This window comes from Suncus etruscus, chromosome 17 (assembly GCF_024139225.1).
Source record: "Suncus etruscus isolate mSunEtr1 chromosome 17, mSunEtr1.pri.cur, whole genome shotgun sequence".
Lineage (NCBI taxonomy): Eukaryota > Metazoa > Chordata > Mammalia > Eulipotyphla > Soricidae > Suncus > Suncus etruscus.
The window spans coordinates 41,256,745-41,277,109 of record NC_064864.1 but is presented as its reverse complement, the minus strand read 5'-3'; the positions used below and the strand labels follow the sequence as shown (position 1 = coordinate 41,277,109).

The window sequence follows — 20,365 nt, the reverse complement described above, 5'->3', positions numbered from 1 at the left end:
AGCTGCTAGGTTGATAATCCTGCTTCATTAACAGTTACACACCATGTATATCTCTTCTTCACTGGGTATCTCTTGAGTAGGAGGACAAACATAGTCAGCTCTGGGAGTCAAGAAAGGGTGGTGATAACAGGAAAACCATGTCCTGAGAAAGCCCACGCTCTGTTGTTGGAGACAGTTATGACCTGTTCTCTCCTCCCCAGAGCTGAAGGGCCTAGGAGCTGACTTCACATTTGGCTTCATCCAGGTGATGGATGGGGAAAAGGATCCACGTAATCTTCTGGTGGCCTTTCATATCGTCCATGAGCTAATTTCCAGGAACTATAGCCTAGGTAAGTATTTTTATCCATCAGTTAGATGACTGGGATCTATCAGATAGACGAAACATAAAATCAACCATTCTGGAGCTGGAGCAATAACACAGTGGGTAGGGCATTTGCCTTGCACATGGCCGACCGGGGTTCAATCTCCGGCATCCCATTAGGTCCCCCAAACCTGCCAGGAGTAATTTCTGAGTGCAAAGCCAGGAATAACCCCTGAGCACTTTCAGGTGTAGCTCAAAATCCCAAAAAAAAATTAAAATAAACCATTCTTGAGGCCAGACTGACAGCACAGCAGGTAGGACATTTGCCTTGCACACAGCTAATCAGGGTTTGATCCCTGGAATCTCATATGGTTTCCCAAGCCTTCCAGGAGTAATTTCTGAGTGAAGAGCTGGGAGTAACTGAGCATCACCAGTATGGCCCAAAATTAAAAAAAAAAAACAAAAAAAAAATATTCTTACTCTGTTGTTGCAGGACCCTTCGTGGAAGAGCTGTTTGAAGTGACATCCTGTTACTTCCCTATTGATTTTACCCCTGTAAGTAGCACCTTTTATTCATTATTTAATCAGATATTCTTTAAATACTACCATGTGCCAGACCCACTTCTAGGCCCTGATGGTACAAAAGTGAACAAAAGAGAATCCCAGCCCTCATGAATTGATGTTTGGTAGCTGGGAAGTGACAAAATATTGGCCATGATAGGATGGATTGGAATCAGATGTTTGGAAGTTGGGGGTCTTAAGATCCTTGACAGTGTACTTAGTGCTGAGGATTACAGGGCTAAAACATGGTCCCTGCCCTTAAGGGTAGAAGAGATTATAGATGAAATGACTGGTGTTCTAATTGTTTGAAGGAAATAGATTTCAATGTGAGCTAGAATAAACAGAAACTGACTTCACAGATAACAGAGTTTTTGTTGGTTTTTGAAGGAGGCGAAAGATATGATTCTGGTATTCCAGGGGCCACCCCGGTAATAGAAACAATCAGGAAGGCACAGTTGAGAATATATGTACAATATGTACAGAAGGATTTGCTCTGACTGCTTGGACCTTTTCTCACTTTATATTCTGATATCCCTGCTATTTCCAGATATTTAGGGTCTTTATCACTGTGTCAGAATGCATGGATATGTGTCTGGAAGAAGACTAGAGAAATAGTACAGGAGTTAAGACATGCTCATGGTCAACTATGGTTTATTCACTGATACCACATATGATTCCTCAAGTATCCTCAGGAGTGGTCCTTGAGCTCAAAGCCAGGAATAAGCCCTAAGTACAACCAGAAGTTTCCCCCCATAAAAAAAAAATAGAGAAGCGGCGTTTGCCTTGCAAGCAGCTGATCCAGGACCTAAGGTGGTTGGTTCGAATCCCGGTGTCCCATATGGTCCCCCGTGCCTGCCAGGAGCTATTTCTGAGCAGACAGCCAGGAGTGATCCCTGAGCACCGCCGGGTGTGGCCCAAAAAAAAACCAAAAAAAAAAAAAAAATAGAGAAAGACCTCAAAAGAAAGGCAAGGCCGATCTGTATAGTACAGTAGTGGGGGGAGGGTCTTGCTTTGCCTTGCATGCAGCCAACCTGGACTTAAGCTCTACCATCCCATGTGTCCCCTGAATCCCTCCAAGAGTGATCCCTGAGTGCAGAGCCAGGAGGAAGCCCTGAGCACCACTAGGTATGAGCCAAAAAGCAAAACAAAAAGAGAGAGAATAAAAGTCAGCACAGGAGAATTAATACAAGAGTGAAGGTATTTTATCTTACATATGGCCAATCCCACCAGTTCAGTCCCTACACACAGATGGTCTTCCAAGCACCTCTGGGTATGACCCAATCATTACACCACCCCCCCCAAGTGTTATTTTAAATTTTATTTTGTGGGGCCCGGAGAGATAACACAGCGGCGTTTGCCTTGCAAGCAGCCAATCCAGGACCAAAGGTGGTTGGTTCGAATCCCGGTGTCCCATATGGTCCCCTGTGCTTGCCAGGAGCTATTTCTGAGCAGACAGCCAGGAGTAACCCCTGAGCACCGCCGGGTGTGGCCCAAAAACCAAAAACAAAAAAACAACAAAAAAATTTTTTTTATTTTGTTTTTTTATTTCAAGTTTAAAGGTTTTCCTCTGGTATTTAATAATCTGTGTGGTTTTGTTTGAGAGTGAGGATTATAAAGCTCTTAACAGGGAATGGACTTTTGAAGTATGAACTTTATTGCAGAATGACTCCTAAACTTTGGGGAACTCTTAATTATTTTTGCTTTTGAGCTAGTCAGATGCACCTGGAAAAATATCGTAGCTCTGTCTCAAGGAAATGGCAAAGCTACAAGCAGCCAGGACTGGAAGGGGCTGGAAAATCTCAGCACTCAGTCCCAAACCTATCCTAACCCCCACGTACTGCACATTTCTCAGACTAGGGACATGGTTCTGACCCTCTGACCCTCCAGCAAACTGAACCTCCACAGACCAGGGAGACAAAGCAAAGATGATCCCATCCCAGGTCCAACCCCTGGCACATGGTCCCCAAAATATCACCAAGTGTCTCCATGCTCCCAGCCCCCACAAAAGACTTTTAATTAAATCTCCAAATTATACTTTGGGCAGGGTTGAGTAGGTGACTGATCTAGGAGGTCAGATTTCTTCTTTCAGTGGCAGCTGGTATTTCCAGTTGTTTTATTCACTTTCTCAAGCCAAATAAAGTTTTTGTGGCCAAGCCATTTTTTTTTCTATCCATTTGCTTTTCAACTTCTCAAGTTTTGCTGCTAGCATTTGTTTTGTTTTTTTGTTTGTTTTGTATTTTGGGGTCACACCCAGTCAGGAGCTACTCCTGGCTCTATGCTCAGAAATTGCCCCCGGCAGGCTTGGGACCATCCTTGAGCATGCAAGGCAAACGCCTTACTGCTGTGCTGTCTCTCTTGCCCCACTAACATTTCTTGTCCTGTTCTCTTCCATCTTTGGCTTTATGTCTTATTTTTAATCCCCATATATTTTGGTGATTTCTAAAAAGGAAAAAAAAAAAGACATATATATCTTTTTTCTTATGGTTTTTGAGCCACATCCAGTAACACTCGGGTTAATTTTGGATATGCACTCAGAAATTGCTCCTGGCTTGGGAGACCATTTGGGATGCCAGGGATTGAACCCTAGGTCAGCCGCATGCAAGGCAAAAGCCCTAATGGTGTGCTATGGCTTCGGCCCTATATGTATATATCTCTTGTTTGTTTAGTTTTGTTTTAGGGGGCCATACACGTGGCGTGAATGGTTAACTCCTGCCTCTGTACTCAGAAATTACCTCTGGGGGCCGGAGAGATAGCATGAAGGTAAGGCATTTGCCTTGCATGTAGAAGGACGGTGGTTCGAATCCCGGCATCCCATATGGTTCCCCGAACCTGCCAGGAGCGATTTCTGAGTGTAGAGCCAGGAGTAACCCCTGAACGCAGCCGGGTGTGACCCAAAAAAAAAAAAGAAAAAAAAAAAAAGAAATTACTTCTGGCAGACTCAGGAGATTAGATAGGATGCCAGGGATCAAGCCTGTTTGGCCGTGTCCAAAGCAAACGCCCTACCCACTGTTCTATTGCTCCAGCCCCTATAAGTATTTTAAACTTCTTTTCTATTGAGCGAGGTCCTGTGATTTACAATACTCTTAACAGTGGTTTCCCATAACATAATTTTAATTAAGTGTATATACCTTAAAGGGAAAACGTCAGGCTAGAGAGGTAATACAGGATATAATGCACCTATCTTGTTCACCGTCAGCCCCGGTTTGATTCCCAGCTCTGCATATAATCCCCTGAGCACTGCCAGAAGTGGCCCCTGTGTGCCACCAGATGTGGGGCCAGATTTTTTTTTTTTTTTTTTTTGGTTTTGGGTCATACTCGGTGATGCTCAAGGGTTCCTCCTGGCTCTGTGCTCAGAAATCGCTCCTGGCAGGCTCGGGGGACTATATGAGATGCCAGGATTTGAACCACCAACCTTCTGCATGCAAGGCAAACGCCTTACCTCCATGCTATCTCTCCGACTCCCCCAGATTTTTTTTTTTGTTAATAAGGGGAAAATGTCTATTAACACATAGATATAAAGTATATATAAACTAAATAATTCATCAAAAGTTAAGGGTGTTTCTTTCTGGATGTTTAGATGATAAATCAAATGGAAACTTGTGATTAGATAGAAAATGATTGCCTTAAATATAAAAATTCTAAGGCGTATATCAGAGCAAGCTTGTCTTCCTGCTGGAATTTGTATCAAATTCTTCTGCCAACTTGAGTATAAATGCCATCCTGCCCTATAGCCATGTTAAAAACTGTCTGAGGGTGATCCAAAGAGTTCTACAGATCTGTGTCTTTCTTCCTTTCCAGCCACCTAATGATCCCCATGGGATACAGAGAGAAGATCTCATCCTGAGTCTTCGAGCTGTGCTGGCTTCTACACCACGATTTGCTGAGGTGAATATTGTCAAAAATGGGATATACAGGGTTCTAAAGAAAAAGCCAGGACCGAGCATAGAGCCAGGAGTAATCCCTGAGCGCTGCCAGGTGTGACCCAAAAAAAAAAAAGAAAGAAAGAAAAAGCAGCAAAACTTTTTTCGGTGACGCTCAGGGGTTACTCCTGGCTATGCGCTTAGAAGTCGCTCCTGGCTTGGGGGACCATATGGGACACCGGGGGATCGAACCGCGGTCCATTAGGCTAGCGAAGGCAAGGCAGGCACCTTACCTCTAGCGCCACCGCCCGGCCCCAGCAAAACTTTTTTGAAGGGATTGGTTGCTGAAGAAAGTATATTTAGGGGCCAGAGAGATAGCATGGAGGTAGGACGTTTGCCTTGCATGCAGAAGGATGGTGGTTCAAATCCCAGCATTCCATACATACAGTCTCCTGAGCTTGCCAGGAGCAATTTCTGAGCGTACAGCCAGGAGTAACCCCTGAGCGCTTGCCGGGTGTGACTCAAAAAACAAAAGTATATCTAATATACAATATGTATTATGTAATGTTATCAGGCTTATATGACTAATATCCCCAGACTTTCAAAGTAGAAAACTTTATCATATCTTGCTTTAAAATTATGGTCCAGGGCCAGAGTGATAGCACAGCAGTAGGGCATTTGCCTTGCACGCAGCCAACCCAGGACAGACCCCGGTTGGATCCCCGAGCCTGCCATGAGTGATTTCTGAGCACAGAACCAGGAGTAACCTCTGTGCGCCGTTTTTGGGTGTGACCCAAAAACCAAAATAAATAAAATAAAATTATGGCCTAGGGGGCTAAGGAAATAGTACAGGAATTAATGCATATTTGCCATACACCTTGCCAAATTTGGTTAGAATCCCTGGCAACATATTTGGTTCCCCACCCTCCCAACTCCTGATCATCAGGGATCACTTTTGAGTACAGAGCCAGGAACAGCCCCAGGTGTGACCCAAAAACAAAAAAAAAAAAAAAATAGATTTAAAGAAGGGGAGGGGGCGGAATGATAACACAAGGATAGAGTGTTTGCTTTGAATGTAGCCAAACCAGGTTCTATCCCCAGCATCCCGGGAATATGGTTCCCTGAGTCTTCCGGGAGTAATTTCTTTTTTTGTTTGTTTGGATTTGGTTTTTTTTTTTTTTTTTTTTGGTTTTTGGGCCACACCCGGTGGTGCTCAGGGGTTACTCCTGGCTGTGTGCTCAGAAATAGCTCCTGGCAGGCACGGGGGACCATATGGGACACCGGGATTCGAACCAACCACCTTTGGTCCTGGATCGGCTGCTTGCAAGGCAAACGCCGCTGTGCTATCTCTCCAGGCCCTGGATTTGTTTTTTGTCTTTTGGAGAGGGCCTACACCCAGCAGTTCTCAGAGATTACTTCTGACTCTGCTCAGGAAGTACCCCTGGAAGGGGCTGAAACAATAAAAGCAATAGCACAGCAGGGAGCCAACACCCCCTTCCCCCAAGTCCAGAGGAGATAGCAAAGTGGTAAAGCAAGTAAAACAGAGTACCTGCCTTGTAAGTACATATGTTCAACCTTAGTACTGCCTACGTGTCAAGTGTAATGTCTGGCACACCACAAACAAAAAGCATGCAGGCATTACAGCCAACATTGCTCGAGCATCAGTGAAGTGTGAAGACCTACAGCCAAGTGTTAGCACCTGTCATCAATACAAAACAAAGAACTGAGATAATACAGGAGTTATATACTTGTCTTTCATGTAACTGAACTGTTTGATCTCTGGCACCCACATAGGGATCTCTGAGCCCCACCAGCAGTAACCCCAAGCATCACTAGTTTCTCCTACACTTCTTTCCCAAAAACAAAAGACAGAAAAAGAAGAAAGAGAACATGAACTAATTTTAAAAATAACAAACTGTGGGCTGCAAAGATTGTACCTAAGTCGAGGGCTTGCCTTGCATGTGGCTAACCCATGTTCAGTCTTAGCACCTTATATTGTTCCTTAAGCCCCACCAGGAGTGAGGCTTATACTCCTGAGTATAGAACCAGAAGTAAGTCCTGAGCACTGTCTGCTGCGGCACAAAAACAAAACAACAACATAATAAACTAATCTCAATTTAAAGCTTTTTTGAGGGGGAGTGAGGGACCTTCTAGGCAATATCCTAGGAGTCAGGAACCACCTAGCAATACAGTCTGGCCAAACTCAGGCCAGACAGTTCAGTGCATGGATATGGCAGCTTGGCCTTACAGCACCAGGTTTTACCAGAGCCACACCCTGTGATGCTTAAGGAAATCATGTGTTGCCAGGGATCAAATGAGGATCCATGCACCCCAGCCCCACCCTGGCCCCCCACAATGCCCCTGCTAGCTCTTTTTATCCCCCAGAAAACTGGAGTTCTGGTTGGTTTATAGTCACAGCTGACTCGGCAATCCCTGGTGTAGAAGCAGCTACCCCTGGGACTGGTGGCCATAGGACCCAGGAAGCCTTGGGCAGGATGACCTTCTCAGGTTGTCTTTTCTTCCTCACACCACAGTTTCTGCTGCCCCTGTTGATTGAGAAAGTGGATTCTGAGATCCTGAGTGCCAAGCTGGACTCTCTACAGACTCTAGTGAGTGATTTTCCACCTTCTTTTCAGTTGCCTTCAGAAATACAGAGTTACTAAAGATTCTTAGAAAGCTCAGGAACAGGCGCTGGAGAGAGCATGGAGATAAGGTGTTTGCTTTACATGCAGAAGGACGGTGGTTCGAATCCCGGCATCCCATATGGTCCCCCGAGCCTGCCAGGGATGATTTCTGAGCGTAGAGCCAGGAGTGGCGCCTGAGCGCTGCCGGGTGTGACCCCAAAAATAAAAACAAAAAAAAAAAAATACAGAAAGCCCAGGAACAAACAGTTTTCAGTGTGGTTCAGAGTGGGGATATTTAAGGTCTGGGCCTAAAGTCCCCAGCTTCACATTGTCTTGTCCTACAGTAACTGAAAGGCAAATGGGAATGGCTGACCAGGATTCCCTCTAGGCTTACTTTCATCAGTGAGAGTAAGCTATTTTCTGTGCCCTGAGTAATATTGTTATGAAACCGTGCTGTTTTTTTCTGCTGAAAACCAGGCTGTCAGGTTATACTAAAGTACTTGCATATCTGAGGAAGAGCCAATGGAGAGCTGATAAATGCACTTTCCTTGGCAGAATGCTTGCTGTGCTGTGTATGGGCAGAAAGAACTGAAGGATTTTCTCCCCAGCCTTTGGGCTTCTATCCGTAGAGAGGTGAGTGTTACTTAGTTGAACTCATTACTGCTAACTCAATTTGTCAGGCATAGAAGAAATAAGATCCCTTGCCTTTTCCTGCTGTGGCTGAGTCTTTACTCAGCAGGCAAGCAAGAGGGCATAGTTGAGATAGAATAAACAGGGGAACATCCCTAAGTGAGACCAGCTGTGTGGTGATGGCATTAGATCACTTCATCATAATACCCATTCCCATTCTTCCCTGTAAGGTGCATTACTCTGATGCTTCTGAACCCTTGCTGAGCAGAGAGATTTAGGAGTAGTCCATGACCCCTTGTTCTGCATCATGATCTGCTTCTTAGCATCTCTGTGTCAGCCCTAACAAGACTAGTACTTGGTAAAAACACACACCAAGAAGAAAGTCATTTCAAGGCTTCATTTCCATTGCCATGTTCTGGAAGTTCAAACCTCCACTCTCTTCTGTGGCAGCAGATAGGTGTTGCTTCAACTGTGCAGGCTCATCTCACAAACCTTGGGGTCGATCCTTCCTGACAGGTGTTCCAGACGGCAAGCGAGCGGGTGGAGGCAGAAGGCCTGGCAGCCCTCCATGCCCTAACTGCCTGCTTGTCTAGCTCTGTGCTGAGGGCCGATGCTGAGGACCTCCTTGACTCCTTCCTTAACAGCATTCAACAGGGTAATGGGGCCATGGCAGAGGATAGGGTCTTCTGCATGTGAAAGAGATCATTCCAAAGCCTTCCTTTGCTTGCACCCCAGTGAGTGACTTTAGGCTGGAGCCACCTTTGAGCCGAAACCCAATCAAATGGTAGTCACTAGCCAGCTGTGCCAGTTGTGTATCATGCTTTCATGGAGGGATGGTGGGATAAGGCAGCATGTGGCCTACTCCCCAGTGTGTGATATGCAACCTCTCTAGACTGCAGGCACCACCTGTGTGAACCCGACATGAAGCTGGTATGGCCTAGTGCCAAACTGTTGCAGGCAGCCGCCGGGGCTTCTGCCCGCGCCTGCGACCAAATCACCAGCCACATACTCCCATTGCTGCTAGAACAGTTCCACAAGCACAGCCAGGTAAGCAAGCAGGATCAAGTGGGAGACGAGGGACAGGTGCTCAATGTCTTTCCCCAGAAAGGGTTGAATGTTGAGTGTGGGCCTTGTGAAAGCTTGGGTTTCCTTTTTTTTTTTTTTTTTTTGGTTTTTTTGGGTCACACCCAGCAGCACTCAGGGGTTACTTCTGGCTCTAGGCTCAGAAATTGCTCCTAGCAGGCTCAGGGGACCGTATGGGATGCCGGGATTCGAACCACCATCCTTCTGTATGCAAGGCAAACACTCTACCTATGTGTTATCTCTCCAGCACCAAAGCTTGGGTTTTCAATAGCAACTGCTAGCATCTACTTTAGTCTTCCTGACATCTGTGTCAAAGGATAATTCTCACTGCAGTATCCCTGAAGTCACACTTTTTTTTTTTTTTTTGGTTTTTGGGCCACACCCGGCAGTGCTCAGAGGTTACTCCTGGCTGTCTACTCAGAAACAGCTCCTGGCAGGCATGGGGGACCATATGGGACACCGGGATTCGAACCAACCACCTTTGGTCCTAGATTGGCTGCTTGCAAGGCAAACGCCACTGTGCTATCTCTCCGGGCCCAGAAGTTACACTTTTAAGAGCACATGTCACACTGCAAAGTTTCTTGTAAAAACTAAACTTAAATAATAGGGCTGGAGAGATAGCATGGAGGTAAAGTGTTTGCCTTGCATGCAGAAGGATGGTGGTCCGAATCCCGGCATCCCATATGGTCCCACAAGCCTGCCAGGAGTGGTTTCTGAGTGTAGAGCCAGGAGTAACCCCTGAGCGCTGCTGGGTGTGTCCCCAAAAAACAAACAAAAAAAAACAAACTTAAATAATAGAATCTAAATCCAAAAAAGGGGGGAGGGTGGCGGTAGAGATATTCCAGCCAGGTAGGACACTTGCCTTGCATTCAGTTGGCTATCCCATATGGTCCCTTAAGCTCCACAGGAAATAATTTTAGTGCAGACCCAGGAGTAAACCCTTAGCACTGCCAGGTGTGGCCCAAAAAAAAAACAAACAAAAAAATCATTACAGAGCAACCCACGACGGACAATCCTTGAAATGATCCTGGGCTTCCTGAAATTGCAGCAGAAATGGAGCTATGAAGACCAAGGTAAGTCCACCCGATAGATGTGCTGCATGCAGACTGCTGAACACAGTGCCCTGTAAAAAACGCAGGCAAAGAATGTCACAGAGTAGGCAGCCTGAACAATGGGCCTGCTGTTCTGAGGCTGAAGCTCAAGAGAACATTCCATGCATGAAATCTTTTGCCAGTGTAGTTCCTAGACAATCAATGTGTCTACCCAGCTGTTTTCACACCCTGCTAAGGCAGGGCTGTGGAGGGAGGGCTTCGTTCTCACCCTAACTCTGTCTCCTCCTAGAGCAAAGGCCTCTGAGTGGCATAAAGGATCAGCTATGCTCACTGTGCTTCCTGGCCCTGACAGACCCCAGCTCCCAGCTGCAGCTTGTTGGTATCCGAACATTCACAGTCTTGGGTGCCCATCCAGGTACGCATAAAAGATTTATTCGTAGGGCCAGTGTGGTGGCACAAGAGGTAAGGCCTTGTCTGCGCTAGCCTACGATGGACTGCAGTTTTATCCCTCGTTGTCCCATATGATTCCCCAAGCCAGAAGTTATTTCTGAGTCAGGAGTAACCCATGAGCATCACTGGGTGTGGGCCCCCCCCAAAAAAGATGTATTCATAAGGCAGGGGACTTATGGAGGGGCACTATTAAACATGTAAGGCCCTGGGTTTGATTCTTAGCATGGCATATCTACACCCCCTACCCCAGCACCATCAGGTGTCATCCTCACACAGTTTAAAAATAAATAATAAGGGGCCAGAGCAGTGGCACAAGCGGTAGGGCATTTGCCTTGCACATACCGACATAGGAAGGACGGACCACTGTTTGATTTCCCAGTGTCCCATATGGTCCCCCCGAGCCAGGAGTGATTTCTGAGCGCATAGCCAGAAGTAACCTCTGAGCGTAGCCCAAAAACCAAAATAATAATAATAATAATAATAAGGGGCCAGAGTGGTAGCACAGTGGTAGGGCATTTGCATTGTGCGCGGTGACCCAGTTTTTGGGTCACACCCGGCTGTGCTCAGGGGCTACTTCCTGCTCTGTGCTCAGAAATTGCTCCTAGCAGGCTCAGGGGACCATATGGGTTGCCAAGATTCAAACCGGGGTTTGTCCAGTGTTGGCCGCGTGCCTTACCACTGTGCTATCGCTCTGGTCCCCCAATGAAGGATTTCTAAGAAAACTATTAGAAGGGTTGTGGCTACAAGAGAAGATAAGATTTGGTGTGGCTACAAGAGAAGATAAGATTTGTATTTTCTTCTTCTAACACAGATCTCCTGTCAATTGGGGACTTAGAACAAGCATTGGGCCACTTATACCGACTAAGTTTTCTGGAGGATTCCCAGAATTGGTGAGAAAATAAAGCAGCAAGACTGGTAGACAGACTCTTCCTTGCCTCTCCTGGCAACAGCAGAACCAGCTAGATTCAGGACTTTGTATTACTTCTGACTCTTACTTCTGGCTGCTAATTGGAAGTGTGGGACTGTGTTCTCTTTCCTTGGCCATTAAGATCTAAGAGGGCTTTAGAGTTGGCTTAAAAGGCTGGAGCAGGGGCTGGAGTGATAGCATAGCTGGTAGGGCACTTGCCTTGCATGTGATGTGGCCAACCTGGATTCCATTCCCAACATCATGGGCCAGAAGAAAGTACAGTGGGGGGGGCCGGGAAGGTGGCGCTAGAGGTAAGGTGTCTGCCTTGCAAGCGCTAGAGTAGTACGGACTGCGGTTCGATCCCCCGGTGTCCCATATGGTCCCCCCAAGCCAGGGTCGATTTCTGAGCACATAGCCAGGAGTAACCCCTGAGCGTCAAACGGGTGTGGCCCAAAAAAAACAAAACAAAAAGAAAATACAGTGGGGCAGACCAGGGTCTAATCCCAGCAGCCCACATGGTTCTTCCAAGCACTGCCAGGAATAATTCTTGAGTGCAGAGCCAGGAATGAGCCTAGATATGGTCCAAAGACGAAAGAAATTAAAAATTTGGAGAAAAAATAAGGATCAGAGACAAGATTTGATCAATAGCACTGCATGGCCCTCTGAACACTGCCAGGAATGACCCAGAAGATGTGATGGACTAGGGATGTAGCTCAGTAAGAAAGCACTTTGCTTTGTATGTGGAAGTTTAGGGGTTCTATCCCCAGTGCCAAAGTGCAGTGGGGAAAAAGGCTTAGCTGTATAGGTTCTTGGATCCTTCTTAATCAGCCTCAGTAACCTAAACTCCCAAATCTGCTTAGTGGCAGGCTGGGTAAGAGACATGGACTAAGTTCAGCTGACCCTTACTCAACCTGTGTCCCCAGCAGGGTAGCAGCACTGGAAGCGCTGGGAACTCTAGCCACTCTCTACCCTGTGGCCTTCACCACCTCCCTAGTGCCCAAGCTTGCTGAGGAATTGTGCGTTGGTATGTGTCTGATTTTAAGGCCACTCCTTCCCAGGGAGGCTCAGGGCTTATACTTGCTGTCATATAGTTTCTCCTTATCATATCCTGCAGAGAGATCAGACTTGACTCCAGGGGAAGATCCCAACAGACGCTCCAAACATCTCCGCTGTCTACAGGCCTTGTCTGCCATTTCAACACACCCCAGCATTGTTAAGGAGACCCTTCCTTTACTGCTGCAGCATCTCTGCCAGCTGAACAATGGTAATAACTCCCAGGAGTGACCACCCAGGACAGAATGGGAGGCATGGTCAGTGCAGTGATTCCACTGATAGGAATGCGGAGGATACCTCAGAGTTTTTAAATACTTAGTTCTGTTTAACTAGTGCCATGGAGAAATGAATCTTGGACAACAGTAACCAGAATGCCTAGCTGACTTTAATGTGGAATTGGAACTGAAAAGCACTCCTCAGCTCTATTCAACCGGAAGCAGAGGCTGCTGGGAGTGTACTAGAATCTCCTGAAATAAATGCAAAACCTGCATTTTTGTATACTTCAGTAACTAGTACACCTCCCTCAAGTTGGAGAAGTCCTGCCCCAAGGAACAAGTGATAGCAGCAGTTGCTACCACAGAACTGTGCCTTTTTTCTGAGGCCCCATTACCTCCAGAGTGCCCTACTCTGCACTTCCTTGCCCTTGTGGTAGAGCAAACAAATTTGGGGCTAGAGCAATAGTATAGAGCAGCGGTGGCGAACCTATGGCATGAGAAGGCCTTGCAGCTGGCAGGTGGGAAGGTCCGCAATTAAGATATGCGGTGCGGCTGGAGGCGAGTATGCTGGTGTCTGCTTTGCAGCTCACCTGGCAACAGGGCCGGACTGGCCGGTGGGAGGACTTGCTGGCACTTTGAGGAAATTCTTTGGTTTGTGCGGCAGTTTGGGTACTTGGGCTCAAAAAGGTTAGCCATCACTGGTATAGGGAGTAGGGTGCTTGTCTTGTACGCAGATAACCCAAGTGACTTCTGTCTTCCCATATGATCTCCTGAGCACCACTAGGAGTAATTCTTAAGTGCAAAGCCAGGAACCCCTGAATATCAGTGGGTGAGGTCCAAACCCCCTCTCCCAAAAACGTTTTCCAGGAATACTTGCTTTCCAGAGGGCACTGAGTTCTTTTCTTCCTGAAAAGAGGACCGTAGGCCAGTTAAGTTCTGGAACCTCTGCTCCACACTCATCTGATTGTTCTTCCCCTCTGCTTGCTGTAGCTGAATTTCTGTCAGTACCTTTAAGAAACCCTTACAGTGGGGCCAGGATATGGCTTAGGGGGCTGGAGCACATGCTTATATACGTAGGCCTGAATCCCCAGTGCTCCATGTTCCCCTGAGCACCACTGGTGTCCGCCCTCCACCCCCAAATAACTTAAGAAAGCACTTTCTTACCATCGAGCAGGAACTGTGGTTGCGACACCAAGTGATGTTGTTGCTGTCTGTCAGAGCCTCCAGCTGGTAGCAGAAAAATGTCAGCAGGACACTGCGAGCTACTGGTATTTCCATCAGACAGCCCTACCCTCCCTGCTTGCCCTGGCTGTGAAGGCTTCCATGCCAGGTAACTTCCCAGATTCCTGCCTCCTGCTGACCCCTTCCTCTGGAACTTCCCCCTCCCCACGTGTTAAACAGCAGCGCCACCTATGGTGTATAGCTGGTATTGGAGTCCACACCTATGGAGACATTTGGAAAATCCTTTACTCAAGTGAGATTTTTAAATCAAGCAGGGTGTGACTCAAAAACGAAAAAAAGAGTGCCTACTTAGCCAGGTGGTGGGAACCAGTCAGGAATGTACATCTTTTCCTTTTAGTTGCTATGTTTTAATTTTATTTAAAACTAGGCTTTAGGGACCTGAGAGATAGCATAGCAGTAAGGCATTTGCCTTACACGCGACCAACTCAGGACGGATTCCAGTTTGATTCCCGGCATCCCATATGGTCCCTCGAGCCTTCCAGGGGCGATTATTGATTGCAGATTTAGGAGTAACCCCTGAGCACCACCAGGTATGACCCAAAAACCAAAAAAACTAGGTTCTGGGCTGGAGAGATAGCACAGCAGTAGGGCATTTGCCTTGCACGAAGCTGGTCCAGGACAGACCTGGTTTTGATTCCTGGCATCCCGTATGGTCCCGCGATTTCTGAACACAGAGCCAGGAGTAACTTCTGAGCACTGCTGGGTATGGCCCAAAAGATTAAAAAACAAACAAAAAATATCTAGGCTCTAAAGTCAGGTGGACCTTCAGTTCTCCTGGTTGCTAATTTAGGCAGAGATGACTTATCCTTTCTAAGCCCATTTCCTCACTTGTGAGAGGAAAAATGAAAATATTGAGGAGCTCAAAGGTCTTGAGCACATGGTTTACATACAGGAACCCCAGGTTTGGTCCCTGATACCACATGGTACCCCTGATCATACCAGGTATGGCATGGTCCTCAAGTTTTGTCTTTATATATAATCTGTATCACAAAACAGTATGAATTAAAGTTATAGCGCAAGACAACAAACACAGTGTATAAGGTAAATCTATATTACTTTTTCCTACAATTTTTAATCAGGTTGTATATAAGAATGTTATTCTCAATTATTTCTTCCTTTTATCTGCCCTTTACCTTTCCTTCTTGGCGAGATTTGGCTTTGCGTTCCAGGATCTTTTGTGATCTTTGTCCAGTTTTAGTCTAGTGAAAACCTCCTTACTGTAAGGGTGATAGCCCACATGGACAGTTGTGACGTTTACTTTCTCCCAGAAAGCCAGACTTATTCAATGTGGATGAAGTATTTCTTCCTGTAAACCTGGACTACTTTGCCGATTTCCTGACCTTTGTAGTGGCCTCTCTCTTCCTGAACCTCATCATCCTTCCATATGAGCATACATTATACTTCTGTCTCATTTCTTAGGAAAGAGAGGACATAATCTTCCTGTGAATGGGAAGCTGCATTGAAATGCCTTTTATGGTTCTTGCTCCAGTCAAGGAGGGGCCAGAATGATAGTATAGCAATTAAGGTTTTTGCCTTGTATGTGGTTTACCTAGGTCCGATCCCTAGCACCCATATGTTGCTAGGAGTAATCCCTGCCCCACTAGGAGTAATTCCTGAGTGCAGAGACCAGAGTTAACTTCTGAACACTGCTGGGTACAGCCCAGAAACAAAAAGACAAGAGGACTGAATTTCATTTTAGCTGTTACCACTTCAGCGATGTCCACAGAAGCTATTCTCTCAAAAAATCGAAAGGAATGACATAACTATTGCTGATGTTAAGAACCTTCATATTGGCTCAGAGTGATAGTACATTGAGTAGAGCACTTAATTTGCATTCAGTTGATACAGGTTCAATCCCCAGTACCCCATATGGTCCCCTGGAGCCCTGCCAAAAATAAGCCCTAGCATCACCAGGTGTGACTCAAAAACAAACAAACCAGTCAATAAATAAACTACTATTGTGAGTAGAGCCAAACAAGAGAACACGATGATAATGACAGACCTGATCATTTCTATCTCTGAGCCCTTCCTATGGGTGCATGATCATGTATGCATATGGTTTTGATTTTGCAGAGGAGCAATCAGTTCTGGGGAAAGTGCTACTAGAAGATGAAGTTTTGGCTGCCATGGTATCTGTCATTGGAAATGCCACCACACACTTGAGCCCTGAGTGAGTATAACAGTGGATATGACTTCATACCAGAAGGGTAGTGATCTGAGAGAAGTAGCAAACAGCTTCCTTTTGAGCTGTGGAGGCACTTACTTGTTTTCTGAATTTTGCCGGCAAAGGATTGTGGACCACGGGATGGGAGCCATCGGCTTGGCTCCTTTTGATACAGGTGTAAAGCATGAAATGTGAAGCATTTTATAAATTTGCACTGAGATCTGCCACTAGTAGCTCCAGGAGGATATGGGTGAGATCTACCTAGTTCACCAATGCTTCAGTAGCATCTAAATGGGAAGAACAGGGGTCTGGAGCAATAGCACAGCTGGTAAGGCATTTGCCTTGCACGCAACTGACCCAAGTTCAATCCTCAGCATTCCGTAAGCTCCCGAGCCTGCCAGGAGTGATTTCTGAGCGCAGACGCTGAGCATCACTGGGTATGGCCCAGAAAACAAAAAGGGGGTGATGGGTGGGTCCTGGCACTTAAAATTTGAGGACAATATTTGAGCTAAGCTAATATTTGAGGACACTGAACACTCATGCTCTGGCCTATTGAAATCAGTGCCTCTGATGTGAATCCCAGAGTTGCTTTGGCACCCTGGCTTCATAGGTAACACTGAAGTGTCCTTTCCACACCCCCTTCAGATTGGCTGCCCAGAGTGTTGCCCAGATTGTGCCCCTCTTCTTGGATGGCAACTTGTCCTTTCTGCCTGAAAATAGCTTCCCTTGCAGATTCCAGCCTTTCCAGGTAAGTCTAATATGTCAGGCAGAGGATTCACTTAGGATTTGTACTCTTCAGACAATTCTGTTTTGGGGACACCCAGCAGTGATCAGGCTCTGAGCTCAGAGATCACTCTTGGTGGGCTTAAAGGTCTGTATGGGATGCCGAGGATTGAACCCAGGTTGGGCACGTGCAAGACCAAGTCCTTGCCTGCTGTGCTATCACTCTGCTGGCCTCTCCTGAAAATTATTTTTAAGGGTATTCTAGGAGTATACAAGCCTACTGCTGGCAGAATGAGCTTAAAAGGACCATTCTTCCCTTACAGGATAGCTCCTTGGGGCAGAGACGGCTGGTTGCACTGCTTATGGCCTTTGTCTGCTCCCTACCTCGAAATGTGAGTGCACCTGAGAAATGCCCTAGTTCAGCCCTAACAAGGGGTGGTGGGTCCCAGATGACTAGTACTAAGCTGATTTTTACTTTTCCCAAGAAGTTGCTTCTTATTCTCTATGGTCCTGTTGCCACTGTGTCCTGAGTGATTTTTGAAGTTGAAGTGTTACATAGCCAGGTTTTCTGTAGGTGGATATTCCTCAGCTGAACGAACTCATGCAGGAACTTTTAGAGCTGAGCTGCTGCCCCAGCTGCTCCTTCTCTTCCACTGCTGCTGCCAAGTGCTTTGCAGGACTCCTCAACAAGCACCGTGCAGGTACTAGGGTGAGGCTGCGGGTGGGGAGCCACCCTGAATCATCTGCCCACCATAAGCTCAATCTCAGTCCTCATTCTCTCGGAAAGGAGCTTGCTCAAAATGTACTTAGGGCTTCCCGAGGGATAGCCCTTGGAACAAGACAAGACTGGACTTGGACAGAGCATTCCAGAAGACACGGAGATAGAGTCCATGCAGAGCATTTGTTAGATCTAGTTTTGTCAACCTGCTCTCTCTACTGGGAGCATTTATGAGCCCTTTCCAATTAGTTGTAGTAGATCTTCCAGAGCCAGCCAGCACCTCTGCATTAGAATACCAGGCTTTCATACTGGTGTCCAAGAACTGAATGAGCAAAACCAACAGTACAATGATACTGTTCTTTTCTAACAGCTTCTCAGAAGTGATGCGTTTAAATGATTCACACCCTTCACTGTGAGAGAAATATGGAGCTTTCCATCTGCATTTCCTCCCTCCTTTTTAGGAAAACAGCTGGATGAATTCCTGGAGCTGGCTGTGAACAAAGTGGAGGCTGGTCTGAGTGCTCAGTCCTCTCGGACTCAAGCCTTCACACTGCTGCTATGGGTGAGTTGGATAGTCTAGTTAGAAAGGAGATAAATGTACTTACGATTTCTCCATTTAACCTTTAACATCAGCATGCTGCCTGCTTAGGGTTCTGGGCTTTCACTACCCTGCTGACTGGTCCTTTTATCTTATTATAGGTGACAAAGGCTCTGGTGCTTAGATACCACCCTCTCAGCTCCCACCTTACGGACCGGGTAAGTCCTTTCCAAAGACAAGAGAGCCTGCCATCCTCCTTTTGGGGATTTACGCTTCTTGTCCCTGGTGTACCTCGAAGGTTTTCTTTTTCTCCAGCTCATGGGTCTCCTGAGTGATCCCGAGCTGGGCCCAGCAGCTGCTGATGGCTTCTCTCTGCTCATGTCTGACTGCACTGACGTACTGACACGTGCTAGCCATGCAGAAGTGCGAATTATGTTCCGCCAGCGTTTCTTCACTGACAATGTGCCTGCTCTGGTCCAGGGCTTCCATACTGCTCCCCAAGGTAAGAACAGTCTCAAAGAAAAGCCCTAGCTACCAAGACAGCTCTATGCTCAGGAATCATTTCCTAGAATAACTTGGGAACCGAGAACTTCCCTTGAGCCATGGTGTGGCCTTCCAGATTTTTGTAAGCCCTGGTTGTGGTCAGGGCTTACTCCTGGTGGGTTCAGGGGACCTTATAGAATGCTAGGGATCAAATGTGGGTCATCCACCTTCAAGGCAAGCAAGCACACTGTCAACTATATTATCACTCCAGCCCCATCCTTCCAGATTCTTAGCCCACTTGTTCTCTTCAAGGTGCACTTCTTTTTTGCTTTTTCTGGGCTGGGCTTGAGGAACTTTTTGCAAGCTCCTTTGCAGAAAGGACTCCCACTTGAGTCTAACATCGAATTATAAAACACAACTGCACCATCTCTCTCATGCTTTCCATGTCTTACAGATGTGAAGCCACATTACCTGAAGGGTCTGTCTCATGTGCTCAACAGACTACCCAAGCCTGTGCTCTTACTAGAACTGCCCACAGTAAGCATCAGTCAGAGCTTCTAGCAGGGTCCAGACTTGGTTCCCACACTGGGACTCTGAAGGGGAGGGGCAGCACCAAGCATGTCACAGTATGGCCAGCCCTGTTTCCTTGTGCCCCTCAGCTGCTCTCCTTACTGCTGGAGGCCCTATCCTGCTCTGATCAGGTGGTACAGCTCTCCACGCTCCGTTGTCTTCAGCCTCTTCTGCCGGAAGCCCCACAGGTCATGAGTCTCCATATCGACACCCTTGTCACCAAGTTTCTGACCCTCAGCTCTAGCCCTTCCATGGTACGTACATTGATCCCCAGCAACTATCTGGCACCTGCGTCCTCTGCAGACCCCCTCACCACCTCCCATCTGTTGCAGGCTGTCCGGATTGCTGCCCTGCAGTGCATGCATGCTCTCACTCGCCTACCTACTCCTGTGGTAAGCACCTCAGAGGTCCTTCCTCACCCAAACACTCCTCAGGAGGGGCAGAGAAGTGCCCTTCTGCCTCAGTTGAGCAGGACTGCCCCGTCGTTAGTGAGGTGTATCTGGGCAAGAAGTGACCTAAGTAACTGATAGTTAATGGCCAGCCTGCCACTAGCATCTTTGCAGCTACTAAGAAGAGCAGGAGGGCACAGAAGTGGCTCTTTCGGTAGCCTTGGTTTACCATGCTAAGATCAGCTCCTCTAATTCCACAGCTGCTGCCATACAAGCCACAGGTGATCCGGGCCTTAGCCAAACCTCTGGATGACAAGAAGAGGCTGGTGCGGAAGGAAGCTGTGTCGGCCAGGGGAGAGTGGTGCGTTTCGAGAGCCTGGGAGAGAAGGGATTGACATAGGCCCTCATCACTGACTGAAAAAAAAAAAACTACAATGTTATTTCTGCCTACAGGTTTCTGCTGGGAAGTCCTGGCAGCTGAGATAGAAATACTGATCCCAGCTGTTCTGACAATCTCACCTAGAATGACTAACTTTTGAGCCATTTCGTGCTCTGGCAAGGAGACCTCTTGGACAGATGCAGCGTACATCACTGGCCTCTGCTGCATGGAGGCCTGCTTCATTTAATGGCCTGTGCAGTGACTGAGTGTGTGACTACTTGTGTTGGAAGAAAGTTCAGTCCTGGGCTGCTTCCCTTGTCTGTCAAAAATAGGAGGCATGGCCCCTGAGGGGCAAATGCAAAGTGGATACCTGCTGAAGAATAAAGATTTCTTTTGGTAACAGTGTGGTCAGATCTCCTCACT

General features: G+C 46.9%; 2 protein-coding genes across 7 annotated transcripts in view; both read left to right on the top strand.

The window, feature by feature from the left end:
• The window catches only part of CRTAC1 (cartilage acidic protein 1), a 541,606-nt gene extending 521,551 nt beyond the window's left edge, over window positions 1–20,055 (top strand). The window contains exon 16 of the mRNA XM_049790858.1: window positions 19,978–20,055. The gene's annotated coding sequence lies outside the window, so the exon portion shown is untranslated. The remainder of the gene's footprint in view (window positions 1–19,977) is intronic.
• MMS19 (MMS19 homolog, cytosolic iron-sulfur assembly component) overlaps window positions 1–20,342 on the top strand; it is a 44,738-nt gene extending 24,396 nt beyond the window's left edge. Inside the window, exons 7-31 of one of the 6 annotated variants that reach the window (XM_049790816.1) lie at window positions 201–329; window positions 795–856; window positions 4,661–4,747; window positions 7,257–7,331; window positions 7,902–7,979; window positions 8,493–8,631; window positions 8,869–9,023; window positions 10,054–10,132; window positions 10,401–10,526; window positions 11,373–11,451; window positions 12,395–12,492; window positions 12,583–12,732; window positions 13,911–14,066; window positions 16,052–16,148; window positions 16,788–16,890; window positions 17,189–17,257; window positions 17,440–17,566; window positions 18,045–18,145; window positions 18,283–18,339; window positions 18,437–18,623; window positions 19,059–19,141; window positions 19,264–19,428; window positions 19,507–19,566; window positions 19,824–19,924; window positions 20,017–20,342. In XM_049790816.1, coding sequence (XP_049646773.1) covers window positions 201–329; window positions 795–856; window positions 4,661–4,747; window positions 7,257–7,331; window positions 7,902–7,979; window positions 8,493–8,631; window positions 8,869–9,023; window positions 10,054–10,132; window positions 10,401–10,526; window positions 11,373–11,451; window positions 12,395–12,492; window positions 12,583–12,732; window positions 13,911–14,066; window positions 16,052–16,148; window positions 16,788–16,890; window positions 17,189–17,257; window positions 17,440–17,566; window positions 18,045–18,145; window positions 18,283–18,339; window positions 18,437–18,623; window positions 19,059–19,141; window positions 19,264–19,428; window positions 19,507–19,566; window positions 19,824–19,924; window positions 20,017–20,044 — 2,591 coding nt within the window. In that variant the 3' untranslated portion in view covers window positions 20,045–20,342. Of the gene's footprint in view, window positions 1–200; window positions 330–794; window positions 857–4,660; window positions 4,748–7,256; window positions 7,332–7,901; window positions 7,980–8,492; window positions 8,632–8,868; window positions 9,024–10,053; window positions 10,133–10,400; window positions 10,527–11,372; window positions 11,452–12,391; window positions 12,493–12,582; window positions 12,733–13,907; window positions 14,067–16,051; window positions 16,149–16,787; window positions 16,891–17,188; window positions 17,258–17,439; window positions 17,567–18,044; window positions 18,146–18,282; window positions 18,340–18,419; window positions 18,624–19,058; window positions 19,142–19,263; window positions 19,429–19,506; window positions 19,567–19,823; window positions 19,925–20,016 lie in introns of those variants that run through there. The other 5 variants (XM_049790815.1, XM_049790814.1, XM_049790813.1 and 2 more) reach the window with 5 other exon arrangements.
• Window positions 20,343–20,365: the final 23 nt, after the last annotated feature.